The sequence below is a fragment of the Cydia splendana genome, chromosome 2 (assembly GCF_910591565.1).
Source record: "Cydia splendana chromosome 2, ilCydSple1.2, whole genome shotgun sequence".
NCBI classification, from domain to species: domain Eukaryota; kingdom Metazoa; phylum Arthropoda; class Insecta; order Lepidoptera; family Tortricidae; genus Cydia; species Cydia splendana.
Window position 1 is genome coordinate 22,746,488 of NC_085961.1, and position 15,658 is coordinate 22,762,145.

Genomic DNA, 15,658 nt, shown 5'->3' on the forward strand with positions numbered 1-15,658 from the left:
TGGCAGAACTTTTTAAGGCCCAGAGGAGCGCGGATATCATGTTTTTTAATTTAATGTTTTTGTACGTTTAAATAAAATAAAATAAATATTCGATACCTAAGACGTGATATTGCCGATTTTTAGAAGCAATTTTCATATTTTTAGCTTTTGTGCATAATTGGTTAAAACATTTTAAAGTGCATTTTAGACCTATGTTCATGTTTTTTTTTTCTATCGAGCGAAAGTCAAAAATTCTGGATTCGCATCGATTACATTTGTTTGAGAAAGGCCTGAAGATTGCTAGTTAAAAAATTAAAAAATGACTTTATATATGAATGGAAACACCACCTGTATAAAAAAATACATGTAAATTTGAGTCATAACGTGCGCTGTTATTTCCCGCACTACGCACAAAACTGTCTACAGAGCAAATATTCAAGGTAATCAATATCGTGTTCAGGTATATTTTAGCATCATGCACTGTACAGTCGCCATCAGATATATCGGGGTGGATAAGGCGCTCACAAATATCTGAACACGTCTCTATTGTCAAGGCGTTAGATGGCGACTGTACAGTCGCCATCAGATATATCGGAGCGTACGAGGTGCTCACAAATATCTGAACACGCCTCTATTGTCAAGGCGCTAGAGTGCGTGTTCAGATATTTTTGAGCAAGTCGGCCGTTCGGATATATTTGATGGCGACTGTACGTATATTTTTAACGGAGACTATATATATTTAATTAATAAGCATTAAATTTGTATTTACGGCCTAAAAATACCTACAATTACATAATATTATTTAAGTGTTATTAAGGGCCACTTGCACCATCCCACTAACCCGAGGTTAAGCGGTTAAGACGTTAACCCACTGTCAAATTGTACTGGAAACCATGGTAACTCCAGGTTTAACCGGTTAACTCCGGGTTAGTGTCATGGTACAAGTGGCCCTTATAATATTAAACAGTCTAGAGTTAGACTAAGAAAAGTCTGCAGAGATTTTGACAGCAGCACACGCAGTGCAGGTGTTATTGTAAACGTCGAACTTCTATGAAATTATGACGTATAACGTATAAATAACACTGGCACTGCGTGTGCTGTCAAAATCTTTGCAGACTTCTCCTGGTCTAACTCTAGCTAACTTACAATTAAATAAAATATGTACTTACACAATATAAGAATTAATGACTCGCCGGGTCAACATTTAAACACTACAAGTTAAAAAACGATAATACTGATAAAAAAAACTGAAGTTAAGCCCCCATTGTAAGTACAAACACGCCTTTACTACATGTTATACTTTTTAATCAATTTATGTCTAATAATAACAAGTAATTTAAATTATTAGTGGAAAAGATTAAGCAAACTTTGTAATAGTAATTTAATCTGTGACTTTACATAATGACTGACGTTAAATAATGAAAGGCATGTGAAATACGAGTGTGAGTTTAAGAAACGAACGTTGTGAACTCTAATTTGATTGGCCTAATGAAAGAGGGGCTTTACTTAATTTTTTTTACCTATAACATACTTATTTGAAACAAATAAAAACAAAGAAACTTTACATTTTAGCTTAACATTATGGTAATGTGGTAAGATTACACGGGCAACGGAGATTACGCTAGTGTAGGCAACCTTTGTCATTGATGGCATCAAGAACACTAAAGCAATTTAGGTACCTACTGCTGCGAATGCTGGTCACTGCAATATTGCTCCACTCCACATCGTTTTGGCGGATAAACGATACATGTATCAATACAGAACAATCACTACAATCAGGCAGTCGACACATGCTAGGAATTACCTAATACTATATCCCGGAGCGCGCAATAATATAGGTACGAGTAAGTGTCTACAGTCCGGATATGCAGAATGGTCTAGGCAGGACCTATGGCATTCTAATTAACTACATATGTCAATGAAATGTAAAGCCTTTTATAGCCTTAAGAGGATAAGAGCGTGTTATATACAATTTTTGGGCGCTTTGTTGCATCAGACATACATTTTTGTACCATGGATGCAAATACACATTAGATAAAGAAATTGGACAGGTGGAATACCACCCTTAGCTGTGCACAGGCGAAAACGGGCGTTTTTTATTCTTTAATCAGAACAATAATTATCACAATGAATCAAATTTTACCAGTGCACTCTCACAACAAATATTACGGGAACTGCAATATTTAATACATATAGTTCCCCTTTCTTATTACAATTAAGAATCACATTATACTTTAATATATTTAAAAGTTTTAACAAAAATAAAATTTGTAGGATAAAATACTACCTACATAACTTTACAAGCGGGTGTAAAATACATCCATTTTTTAACGCTACGCCTATGCGTACAGATCAGTATCAGAATATTTCACTCCAAGTACATCAAAAGTTTCCGTGGTACAGTCAGCAGCAGAAATTGCTAAGCGGGCAAGGTGTTCAAAATTACCTTCACGCGCTCTTATTCTCTTAACAATAAAGTCGTGTCAAGATCGTTTTGTACACCTCGCCCGCTTAGCAACTTCTGCTGCTGACTGTACACATTATTCTACAAGCAATATACACATGCACATGACTTGCTCCTTGGACTAGGGTAACAACACTGTACTGGCCCTCTAGTCGCAAATAGCACCTATCTCTTTAACACAGTACTAATAAAAAAAATTGTTTCTTGTCTACAAGCCGATTGATCAGCGCTGGACCTACAGTAAACAATGTAAATGCCGTCATTTCACCTTTACAGCCTCGGCAAGTCGCGTCACACATGTTAATAGTCGTTCCGCCAGTTCCAGATAGTTCTCAATTAACTTTCTGAAAACGAAAACGAGGAAAAATTATGGTACAGTAAACTACTCCATGATTGGACCTAGTACCTTAATTGTGCACTGGGCACCTGGGCCGTGTCATAGGGCACTGTTGTCTTAAAATAAAGTTAAAAGGGCTAATTATTGGAGATGGGGTAGGGAGGCTGGTTTTAGGTTAGCCGCAGAGTTATTGATGGTAGAAGAGATGTAAATTTAATAAATAATCTTTCCTCGAGTTTGACAGCCGATCGTGGCCATATAAAATAGCGATCTCGCACGAAAATTCGAAGCACATACCTATATGGTAAATCGTCAATTACTGGCCACTGGTTAATAACTGGCCACCTTATACTAAAGATGAATTCTATTCACCTATAAACAGAATTAATTTTAATATAAGGTTTCAATAACTGGCCGCCCTTCAATAACTAGCCACCTTATACTAAAATCAATTCATAATTGAATTATTTTTTTGTATAATGTGGCCAGTTATTATACAATGGCCAGTAATGGACGAATTACCCTATTTCGTCAGGTGACAAGCAAAAGTCACTAATTACAAAAAAAAATTAAACAAAAATCGACCTTCTTTTAGTACTAATATGGTTCACTATGGCTATGAACTTGTGGTGGTACTTAGTGACTTTTGCTAGTCACCCGACGATTTGTCTTAGGGCTGTGATTTTAACCATGATCAGTTCATCAAATGCCCTTACCCCCTTATTCATAAAACTTCACGAGCCTGATTTAGTCAAATTATGTTTTATCCCTTTCTTACAAATACATGAGTCAAAAAGACAAACGATGATTAGCTAATCGAGGTTTGTAGCGCGTTTATGAATAAGGGGGTTAGACTTTACATATTAGGGCGTCCGCTAGCTGTCGCGGATGCTCGGAGCGGGCGCACACACGCGGGGGTGCCATTGTAGGTAAAATCGTTCGCATGCATCCGCGCCAGGGGGCCTACCGGGAACCACGTTCGACGTGTTGCCTCTCTGTCGCACTAGTAAATTTGTACGTAAGTTTGACAGGGAGGCAACACTTCGAACGTGGTTCGCGGTAGGCACTCAGGTTAGCGTTGCTCATACTATTTTTCTCACCACTATTTACAAATTTATTTTACTTACCGATATTCAGCCATTTGAGTGTCGTTCATATTAAAATCAATGATTCCGTAACTCTTCAACATATCGCGGAATTTGTTACTCGTTACGCTGGGATCGCGGTTTAATATGCTGTAGACAAAATAATATATACACAGTTGTTTTGTAAGTAAGCCAATATGTACTTATAAACTTATAATAATTCAGTCAGATTAGCATTGAAAAAAGAAAAAAATAAAAATCTATTCTAAATAAATTTGATAGATAAATTAACACCTTAAAAGTAGTATACAAATTATACAACTAGCGACCCGGCCCGGCTTCGCACGGGTAAACCTTAACAAATTATACACCTAAACCTTCCTCAAGAATCCCTCTATTGATAGGTGAAAACCGCATGAAAATCCGTTTAGTAGTTTTTGAGTTTACCACGAACATACAAATAGACAGACGCGGCGGGGGACTTAGTTTTATAAGGTGTAGAGATAATATATTTTAAAAATTAAGATTATTATTTCTTTCAGTCAAAATACACACGTTTATTTCTCTGAGGGGTGAATATATAGCTCATACCAACTGAACAAAATTAACTATGAAGCCAAACCCGAAATCGCGAAAAAATCTCATAGAAAATACTGACTACATATGTGTATTGTGATTCGCTGAAACGTATGAGACAGCAATTTTTTTCGCGGTTGGGTCCATGGTATAATTTGTTCATTATGATCAATATAGGTACTGACCCCTCAAGGATGGTCAGACTTAACAAAATCACTCTAGAAATCACTTAAGATGTATTTACAAAGATAACCCCCGACGGATAAAGGGTGTCATAAATTAAGCGTGTGTCTAGGTATGTCTGCCTGTGGCATTGTGGGGAGCTACGAACGGAAGGACAGAGATGAGTAAGTACTTTTTTATTAAAAGAGTTGTCTAGCGAGATGCTTCTTAGATAGATTTCAACTCACACAATGATATCGTTTTAATTTTGTCCATGGTTTTTACATTTGTTTCATCTTATCAATCTTTATTATTTCATTGCTTGTGGTATGTTTAATCTAATAATGTAATATCTAATACCTTTAAACAAGCAATTCTTGTATAATATATTTAGTTATATATCTTGAGGATCTCGGAAACGGCTCTAACGATTTCGATGAAATTTGCTATATGGGGGTTTTCGGGGGCGAAAAATCGATCTAGCTAGGTGTTATCTCTGAGAAAACACGCATTTTTGAATTTATATATATTTTCCGAGCAAAGCTCGGTCTCCCAGATATTAATGTAATAATGTTACGTACCATTTCAAACGGCGACACACACTGTTCGCGTGTTCGCCGACTTTAGTGATCTTCTTCTTCACGTTGGTTTGGTACTCCTGTTGCTGGTTATCTGGACTTTTTATGGTTGCATTTGTAGCCTCGCTGAAATAAACACACATGTGAATTTTCATTTACAAGTGAGGCTAAAATGAAGTCTATATACAAGATAAAATGGGTTATTCCCAAGTTAAATAGTGCTAAAACTGTTAAATACTAATAAATATACCTGAGATTATTCTTATTTTCCTGCTAGGTACCACCAAAGCGAGTTGGTGGTACTAGGATTTTTTTTCTCGGTTATTACCACTGGGAACAAATTGGTGGTATCTAGGAGCGATATCCCTATAATAGTACATTATTGTCGAGGCTCGGAAATGGCTACTTGCAGGCTGAGGATTCGTTTTAAACGGACGACCTTGGGAGTCCGTTTAATTGAATCCGAAGCCAGCAAGTAGCCTTCCAGCCGAGTCATATATAATGCTTTTCTCAAAAATGGTGCAAGAAATATAAATATCATAGAAATATTTTACAAAAGCAACGTTCTTACGTATATATTTTAACAGAAAAAAGTAGAAACAATTGAAAAAATTAGCTTTGCCGCCTTTTTATTTTTTTAATAAAAAAATAGAAGTGTATTTTTCTGCCGAAAATACGCCAACCTATTTGAGATAGCTAAATAGTCGCGGTACTAATCATCTGTTTGGCTGTTTAATGGGCCTGTGCCTTCATTTGATATGGCCATTTCAACGTTTAAAAAGTTTGGAACTCGACAAATAATGGAATTTGTATGCAACATTGCAGTCCCAAAATCCATAGCTGGGCATTAACTCGTTAATCCGTTAATCGTTAATTAACGAAGTTAAGTTTTCGAGTAACGGATTAACTTTTAAGTTAACTTTAAAAACCTGTAACGGACTTGTTAACTTCCGTTAACTTTTCTTAAGTCCGTTAATCGTTAATACCTAAGTACCTACTCACCCCAAGGCCGCGCGCTGGCTCAAATATAACACTAGTATACCTTCGAATGCTGCTGTGGAACGCCTGTTTTCGGCGGGAAAAGATATTTTTTCTCCAAAACGGGCGTCGCTATCAGACGACAATTTTAATATCTCATGTTCATGAAGGGGAACATGCACCTTATGGCATATGCTAGCAAATGATATTTTTATTGGCTATGCTATTATTAATTAGTAATGATTACCATGTTAATTAGTAGATTAGTAATAAAAATCAAAATTTATGATTATTTCTTCTAGTTTTATTTCTTATTGCGTATATTTACGATTTCGAGTTAACGATTAACGATTAACTTTAACTTCCGTTAAAACTTTTGAAAAGTAACGTTTTAACGTTTAACGAAGTTAACTTTTTATTTAACGGATTAACGAAGTTAACTTTTTGATTAACGGTGCCCAGCTCTGCCAAAATCGAGACTGCAATGTTTTTAACTTTTTAATTTTTGACTGACCATAAACTACGCGCTTCGCGACCTATTTTTTAAACGGCAAAGTCGACTTTGCCGTCCATTTTTGAGAAAAATTACTATCTATAATACTATACATTCTGTGGTACACTTTATTGTAAATAACCGATGCTTTATAGTTATGTAAAGGTGTAACTTTATTACAAGGGTTAAGAAATACTTACCAGAATGTTTGCAAATCTATTAACCACCTGCGGTATTTGTACGTTACTCTCCTAACAACCTGTTTCAATTTGTAATCAGCATTGGGCGGTTGTCTACATTTATAGTTCAGGTCAACATCCATTTTCGTCGTCTCAGACATGGCACCGTCATAATAATAAATTTCATTATTGGTAAAATCGTACTCTGCTAAATCAACGTCTTCTGCAAAATGCATGTTTTCTTGCATATAATTCTCAGCTACATAATCAACTTCGACGGAATCATTATTGTCAGTAGCATTACTACAGATTTCGCCATTTAATCTTTTCTCAAATTCGGGACATATGTTAAAATTTCTAACAATCTTTGGTTTTGCGTCTTGGGCATTCTCGGAAGCTTCAGGTGTTAGTGTTAATGGTGAAGGTGGTTTGAGTTGTTGGTCTTTGGGATCATTAGAAATAGTCTTAGTAATACCACTATCAACCTTGATCTCCCTTTTTTGCAGTCCAAGACTAGAAAACAAAGTATATTTTTTGTTTTCATTGCACACAGCATTAGTCTGTGTCTGTACTTCCTCCTCTTTCTTCTTCTGAAAAAATAAAATCATATAAAAGTTGGAATTAAAGGAAAAAAAATCTATTTTTTTTTCCTTTAACATGTTTATTGAATTTCCAGTAGAGCAACTTAGCCATTTGATGCGAAGAAAGTGGTCAATAATCGAACGATGTCCACGTCCCCGGTAATTTAAAAGCGATGCGTACGATCTCTTACATATAACAGTTCCATGCGTGTGGTGATGTGATTCGATCTATACCTATGTATAGTATACGTACGTTGATTACATTAGAAATATAACATGATTCAGTCCGTATTACAATTTGAGGATATTGTTCGATTTCGTGGATGGACAAAAAGTTGGTACAAAAATCGTACCTATTTAAGGGAGCTGGCAAAAAAGTACCTTTTACTTACTACCTATCCATACAAAACAATAAATATACTGTGTAAATTGCATCTCTACTTTTTAGGTTGATTAAGCAAAAAGGTGCATTGACAAACCTGCTGTGAGTGTGAGTGACTGGATCTTAGACTATATCTTGCCGGAGAGTTGTTGCACGACTGGCTTTTCTCTTTGTTTTCAGGACAGTTGTTGGTGGCTGGCATAGGTGGGAAGCCTGAGATTATTGTCGACATATCTGTATAAAAAAATGAGTTATAAAACAAAGTGTTATTATATGGAAAACAATTTATAATAATATATTCATAATCATCATTTGAGGCAATTCAGCCGCGGGTGGGCCTCGCCTGGTCAAGCAAGTCTCTCGAGTCCGATCTATTTGTGGCCTTCCTTCTCCAACTTTTCACTCCTAAGGTCCTGATGTCCTGGTATACGCCGTCCAACCATCTGAGCTTGGGCTCGCCTTTACCTCTGCGGCCCTCCGGTCGGCCTTCTAGAAGACGTTTGGGTACTCTGGCCTCGTCCATTCGTATCACGTACTTAAGTACTAAGTAATATATACTTAAGTATATTATCAACATCCAGCAAGTAGTACACGTACAGTCAGCATCAGTAGTTGGTAGTGCAACGCGCCAAAAGTATCTACCACCATGGAATACTTTCCAAATGGGGACACTATCGTTTACGTTCTAAAGTATTTCTCACAACCTAAGTGTTCTACATATGACTTGTCTATGTGTGTTAAGTTATTATACCGCGTAGTCTGATCCGATATTTTTGATGCTGACTGAACTCGTGCAACGGTTACAATAAGGAAAAGGGGATTTACATTTCAAATGAATCCTATTCTCCTAGGTCCCAGAAACTTTAATTTTGTTTCTTTGAATTTGGAACCTTGTCTATGTAACAGCAACACTCTATTAACTGTCCATAAGTGGACCTTATGCCTTTTGTAATAAGGGGCTATTCATAAATTACGTCATTTCAAATTAGGGGGGGGGGGGGGGGTCCGGACATCGGATGACGGTAGCACGACGTAGGAGGAAACGGGGTCATTTGAAGCATGATTTTTGGATGATTGTAGGGGGGGGGGGGTCAAAAATCGTCAAAAAACGATGACGTAATTTATGGACAGCCCCTAAGGTTTACGAACTGTCAGTTTAGCAGTGTGGGCGATGGTACTAAAAGTTAAAATAAGATTTTGGAATAAGGGCCTCTGGGACTCGGGAAGTTATAGTCCAAGTTAATGGGTGGTAATTTAGATGCAAAGACTAGGAATCCTCTAGACGGAGTTTAGAGCAATTATTTCATGAAACTGATGCTGCCAAAAATACGGGGGTGCGGGGGACGAGGTGAGCGAGGTCCCATGCCGTGATTGGTCCGATCAAAGACACGGACGTCACACAAAGACACTTTCGACTCGAAAATGGAGTAAAACTACCGTATTTGTGGCAGAGGGGGTAGAGCTACTATGCTCGGTCTGGAGGATGTCTTGTCTGTGTTTAGATGTCTGTGTTTCAATTCTCGGTTTGTTAAATTTTCTTTGTATAATTATTTAATAATGGTTACCTGTCACCGCTTCGCTGAAATTGGGCGAGTGGTTTGGCTCCTCGTAATTGAATGTTTCCATATCATAGGACTCGTCTAAATCGGGCTCCCGAATGTCGCTTAGCAGTTGAGATAAATTCTGAGATGCTATATGCACATCTTCACAATCTTTCAACACCGACTACAAAAATATACGGATTACATAAATGGACAATTAATACAAGGATAAATTAAGATATCAAAAAATCTGGTTAGAATCTCTTCTGAGCATGAATGCATTTCGATCTGTATCAATAGTTAAACGATACAATTGCTTCAGATTTTAGAAAAGTTTTACGTACCTGCAGTGTGTTGACTAAATTTATGCCAAAGGTGTACATTTTCATGAAATCCGTAGGGCTTAATTTTGTCACTAAGTTTCCTGAAGCATACAGAAAAAAAAAACCATTATTTATATTTATAATAACCAACAAACACCACATCTAACATAATTCCAACAATTTATAAATATAGATTATAAGATAGCATTTTTACCGACTCACCTCTATCATCGTTTATTTTCAAAAGGAATATAGCCAATTTATCGGAAGCATAGACGATTTTTGTTTCGTTTGTAAATTTCCGTTTAACGCATACCGTTGCCTCGTAGAAAGTCCACGGCGGAGGCAAAGTCGCGTCAACAAAAGGCGGGTCAAATAGAAGCACTTGAGAAAGAACTTCTTCCATTATTTGCACGAACCGTGACATCCACTCATCGCTCCTCAAGATAAGACGATCTGTCATATAATCGCTTGTAACCTCATAAACTACAATGCTTGGGTCCGTGTTCAATTCATTTTGGATTGGTTGCCTGTCGGAATCAATGGAATTAGAAATGACACCCGATGTGGACGATTCATCGACCATCGCCTCTGCAACACTGGCGTCGCTTAACTTGGAGTTATCCACGGAGTCATCATTTTGGATTACGTGGCTGGTGGAAGATGTTCCGCTGTTGCTTGGATAACCCTGTTCGTGTTCGACCACCGTTGCTTGCTGGGTATTCCTTCTCCTGCGCCATTTGAAAGCTTTTTTCTCCTCTGTGTTGCTGCTAACATTTGAATGTTGCAGCCTTTTTAGTCTGATTTTTCGTGGTGCTGCTGCTTTATTATCATTGGAAGCCTCTGCTGTATCTTCTATAGAACTGGTTTTAATTTCATTGTGCCCTCTTTCTGATGACGTGAAATTAAAATTTGTTTGCTTATCACACAAATAATTTACGGCATTCGCCGCTTCGCTGGTTTTATTTTTATTTGCGTTTATCTCAAATGAAGGTGATATAAAATTAAAATCTGTCTGTACACACGCGTTTGCAGTTCGTTTTTCTGGCGGCAGATCAGTTTGGATTTCTATCTCTTTCTGTCCAGTTTTTTCAGTGTCAAGTCTTGGGGATTCTAGGGTGGTTGAGTTCGTAGTCGCATTGCATATACTAGGGCCCTCTAAGCTCTCTTGTATTTGGATTTGGGGTTCCGCTACTTGTGGTGAACTCTCAGATTGAACCTCGGCATTTGGTACTATTATTTTAATTTGTTCGCAGATAGTATGCATTTTGCGGACAGGTGTTAATTTCGGAGTTGAAGTTCGTGTTAAATACCGCTTTAGTTCAGTAACTGTAATTGTACCATCATTGATAGATTCTTGATTCAGCATATCCTTTTCGTCAACAAGACGGACCTAAAATCCAAATCATTAAATAGGTTATGTTCGCACATCAGATGAGATCAAATGTAATACCGGTAACATGATGAAATTCACAAAAGGTGTAACATGGACTAAACAAAAGGATTATTATCATTGTACGAGTCCCAACAGTTCTACTGGCTTGTTTGTAGTTTAAAATGGGGACTACCAATGTCTGATCCACCAAACCTGGCTGGTACCTACTGCCATTGTAATTGATGGTGGGTTCCTTCTACATCGAGTGATTTGGCAATCCAAGGAAAAATGTATGTCCTAAGGCTGCACACCTCTTGCAATGGCGCAAACTTGGATTAGAAATAGCTTGGAAATTGTGCGAATTTCGACTCTCTTCCCGGTGTTGCTCGAAGGATAAACTTAATACCTATAACTAATTGAAACTTGTAAAGTTTATTAAATTAGGGGGTTAGTTTTCACGGTTTTATTTATGTACTTACCACGTGTATATTGGGAGCAATTAATTCCAAACAGGATTTAACATTGGGTCTGTCCTTTAAATTGTCAGGAATTTTCCCTGCAAACCGTAAATTTTCAAGATTTATACAAGTAGCAAATGTTATTACTTTAGCAGGTATATTATTCTTCCATCTTATATCTCGTTCACTAAAAGTTATGAACATTTACCTAATGGTTAAAGTTTGATGCACAAAAAATACCAAAAAAATCTTGAAGGGGGAAAAACTGTGTGACTTACGCGAAGACGAGTGTGCAGTCACAGACATATAACTTACTCATCTGTCGAATGGCGCACGACCTCGCGCAGCTCGCGTAGTCGGCCAAGCGACCGTTGCTGGAGAAGGCCGCGCTATGCAGGGTGCGCAGTGCGTACCACGTCGCGCGGTGTCAACAGCCGGAGACGAAGATCTACAGGCACATTTATGTTACTTACTCATCTGGCGAATGGCGAACGTCCTGGCGCGACTCGCGTAGTCCGCCAAACGATCATTGCTGGAGAAGGCCGTGTTACGCACCTGGAGAAGGCCGTGTTACGCACTCTACGCAGTGCGTACCACGTCGAGCGGTGTCAACAGCCGGAGACGAAGAACAACAGGGACAGTTATGTTACTCATCTGGCGAATGGCGCACGTCCTGGCGGGACTCGCGTAGTCGGTCAAGCGACCGTTGCTGGAGAAGGCCGTGCTACGCACTCTACGTAGGGTGCGCAGTGCGTACCACGTCGCGCGGTGTCAACAGCCGGAGACGAAGATCAACAGGCACAGTTATGTTACTTACTCATCTGGCGAATGGCGAACGTCCTGGCGCGACTCGCGTAGTCCGCCAAGCGATCGTTGCTGGAGAAGGCCGCGCTACGCAAGGTGCGCAGTGCGTACCACGTCGCGCGGTGTCAACAGCCGGAGACGAAGATCAACAGGCACAGTTATGTTACTTACTCATCTGGCGAATGGCGAACGTCCTGGCGCGACTCGCGTAGTCTGCCAAGCGATCGTTGCTCGAGAATGCAGCGCAACGCAGCGTACGCACCACGTCGCGCGGCGTCAACAGCCGGATACGATCGTCTACAGTCACATGGTATCCGTTAAAAAATGAACGGTCTTTTCTTTTGTATTATTCGCCATACGGCCAGTACTAGATATCTCACCCCAAATTAATTTGAATGAAAAGTTACTTTTAATCAAAACGTTAATCTGAATCTGAATTACAGAAGCACCAGTGTCATCATCATCATAACTATTAGCACCAGGCATGTGAGGTTGGTATTTCGGCATCCTCAAGCGCCTCGATCGTTTGCCGCGCGCAATTTGCGTTACCTGCCTATATATGTTAAGTGGGCCTTAATCATGAGAACTGCATACCTCTTTTATAATTGTAGGTTACTTACTAACCTGATATCACAAGACTGGTCAAGAATCGCATGTTGTTGAGCAGAACCCTTGTGGTGGGTATAATATAACAGCAGTCGCGACTTGTGCTACTGTCAGCCAACTCCCAAAAGCACTCAATGTCCATGTTCAACTCTCTTCCTTCACCATCAGTATGTGCCTTATGAAATGAATTGTTATTATAATACTTGTATATAAATACATCTCAGGTCAAATATATGGAAACAACACTCTTTTCTTTAATATTTCATGTTTCTATTATTGTCCTTGATTCGCCATTCATCTGGGGTAAGGTTTTTTACAATATGCGCATATAAAAGTAAATTAATGTAATGGAAATTTAGAAAAAGTTACATAACACCCTTTTTATTTTTTTGTAGCCCAAGCCCTTTCGCGAGTGAGAGGAGGCCTGTGCCCAGCAGTGGGACGTATATGGGCTGAATTATTTTTTCTTGGCAATTTCATAACCAAAATTTGAGTTATTTACTTTTACTTTTAAAATGTGCTATTATCATTTTTACTATTTTGTTTGACTATATAAAAATTCGTTGCATAAAAATCAGTTATTTATTGTTGTTGCTCGTTTCCTTGCTTGGTTCCTTACTTTTGGCCTGGGGTGTATAGAAAGGATTTGTTTGGACAAGGTTAGGCCTTGAGCCTTCGGGTCAACATTAAGGACTATTTTCAGCCCAAAAAATAGAGCTTCTCTGTAAAAATAATGTTTGAGAAAGCAATTTTTACCAACTGCACTTAATATCAAAAAACTTTACCTCCAACCATTCATCATTATCATCTGGATTTAGTTCATCTTCTGTGACAATAACTGATGCATCTTCCTTTTTCATTTCAGGTTTATCTGCAACTGTAACTACAAAGACCAAAGATTATTAACTAACCAAATATGTAATCCCAATACATTTCTAAATAAAAGCTGTGACAGAGTTAAATAAAAGATGAGCAAAAGTGATTAATTTTGAGTTGAAAGTTTAACATTTAGAAATAAACAAAAATTGAAAATTTTGGTAATTATCTTACCATTAGCTTCATGAGCATTAAGGTCCTGCCTTTTTCTGCTACTCAGTTTACTCCTTAGATCAGTATGTCTATTTAAATTATTTTTTACAGGTCTTTTATGGTTCATTTTATGCCAGGGTTTAAAATGTTGATGCGGCTGTTGGTGGCTATAACTTTCGTGATTAATAGTACCTTCATATGGCAAATTCATACCAATAGGGCTTCCAGTGTTTAACCGGTTTAAAACTTGAAATCTATTACTCAAAGGCACTGATGTGTTTTGTAATTGTATGTTTTCTAGGCCACCATAAGTAAGTAACGGGTTCAATGACGTTACTGAGTGACCAAGGAAGACTTGAGATGCTGTTGGTGTTGTTGTTACCCAAACAGGTGGGACATTTATAGTATTTATCTGGCCAGGGTCTATCACTCCATATGTGCCACAAGCTGAATTGGCAAAAGGAGCTATTGTAAATGGTTTAGCTGGAAACTGATTATTTATAATCTGTTTGTTGTAAATGTTTGGGGCAGGGCTGCCCTGTGCGACTATTGGCTGTTTATGAGGTTGTGGCTCCATTGGAGGCTCAGTTGGTTCATGACAGTCAAATGGAACCTTATTTTTATCCATGATGGCAGTAAGATGCCCATTTTTCTGAAAATAAAAGAATATAATATAAAAAATATGTATTAATGAAGGTATATTCCCATCTGTGCCCAGCCCACATGTCCACCGCCATACAAGAGGCGGGCACGGGAATGATTTGTATTTGGCGCCTATTCCCACCTGTGCCCTGCAGGGATAGATGGGAATACATCATTAATGATTGAATATTTTAAGAGAGTTAGACACAAATATAGATGCAATTTATTTTAATCATTGGACCCCTAGTTCTGGGGCCGTTGGTAACTGTGGAGCACACTTTGATAATAGTGGAAGTGAATGTATAAATTACTAAAAATAGATGTTTTAGTAGATTCCTTAGTATAAACTTGTTTAAAGCCAACATATCTCTTCATCTTAGTAAGTAAATAAGTCCAGTGTCGAATTCGGCTATACATGCAGAAAAAAAGTTCAAAATAACTTACGTCGGGATCTCGCCACTGCGCTTCACCTGTCAAGGTGTTAAAGTTATACAATAGTCCCGGGCGCTTTTGAGAGCGACAGACAATCCATCCGTTCTCATACGTTTTTGGGTTCGATTGGTTTGGGTCGGATTCCTCTGCCATGGTCTTAGAATAGTACTAACATAACTATCACACTGTCAACAAAAGCTACTAAAAACAAATGAATGTTAACACAAATTTCCCACTTTTTTAGATAAAAGTCTATGCAACCTACAGATGTTACTGTAAGTATTCAATAAGATTTTTTTTCCGCACACTGCCAATAATTCTTTTTATTGTTACTGCACATACAAAAGTGTAGAATACGCAGAAAACGACAAAACGTTAATTTTGTTTGACTTTGACAGCATAATATAATATTGCCATCATTATAAAAAAAAAAGAAATAGTGCCATAGACACTATTATCTTTAGTCCCCTCCACACTCGTGCGCGAATCGCGGCTTCGCCCACGATTCACGCGCATAGTCTGGAGGGGGCTTTTGACAAGCATGAATCTAATATAAAAGTCATAACACACTATCGTACCGTAGAAACAGATATCTCTTCCTCGCTCTCACTTATGGGTGCGACGCATCAAGGTCGCGGTGCGGTGCGATAGTGT

At 38.2% G+C, this 15,658-nt stretch overlaps 1 protein-coding gene across 4 annotated transcripts; it reads right to left on the reverse strand.

Annotated features, from left to right (window-relative positions):
* Positions 1–2,510: 2,510 nt before the first annotated feature.
* LOC134805986 (uncharacterized) lies at positions 2,511–15,370 on the reverse strand. 4 transcript variants are annotated; one of them, XM_063779163.1, is made up of 14 exons: positions 15,017–15,370; positions 13,952–14,582; positions 13,687–13,772; positions 12,920–13,076; positions 12,467–12,592; positions 11,513–11,589; positions 9,881–11,051; positions 9,680–9,759; positions 9,360–9,519; positions 7,892–8,028; positions 6,853–7,421; positions 5,185–5,307; positions 3,908–4,015; positions 2,511–2,787 (listed from the first exon to the last, which is right to left on the reverse strand). In XM_063779163.1, exons 1-14 carry the CDS (start codon positions 15,155–15,157, stop codon positions 2,703–2,705), a joined length of 3,651 nt encoding a protein of 1,216 aa, XP_063635233.1. In that variant the 5' UTR covers positions 15,158–15,370; the 3' UTR covers positions 2,511–2,702. The 4 variants fall into 4 exon arrangements, with proteins under 4 accessions (XP_063635233.1, XP_063635231.1, XP_063635232.1 ...); XM_063779161.1 differs by having other exon boundaries at positions 2,512–2,787; positions 13,687–13,784; positions 15,017–15,369; XM_063779162.1 differs by having other exon boundaries at positions 2,513–2,787; positions 13,687–13,778; positions 15,017–15,369.
* Between the last annotated feature and the right edge of the window lie 288 nt (positions 15,371–15,658).

Coding starts and splice junctions, on each gene's coding strand:
- LOC134805986 (XM_063779161.1), bottom strand. CDS start 15,157: ATGGCAGAGGAATCCGACCCAAACCAATCGAACCCAAAAACGTATGAG. Junction 13,785..13,951: donor TAATGCTCATGAAGCTAATG/GTAAGATAATTA, acceptor TGGTCTTTGTAG/TTACAGTTGCAGATAAACCT. Junction 13,077..13,686: donor ATAATGATGAATGGTTGGAG/GTAAAGTTTTTT, acceptor TCATTTCATAAG/GCACATACTGATGGTGAAGG.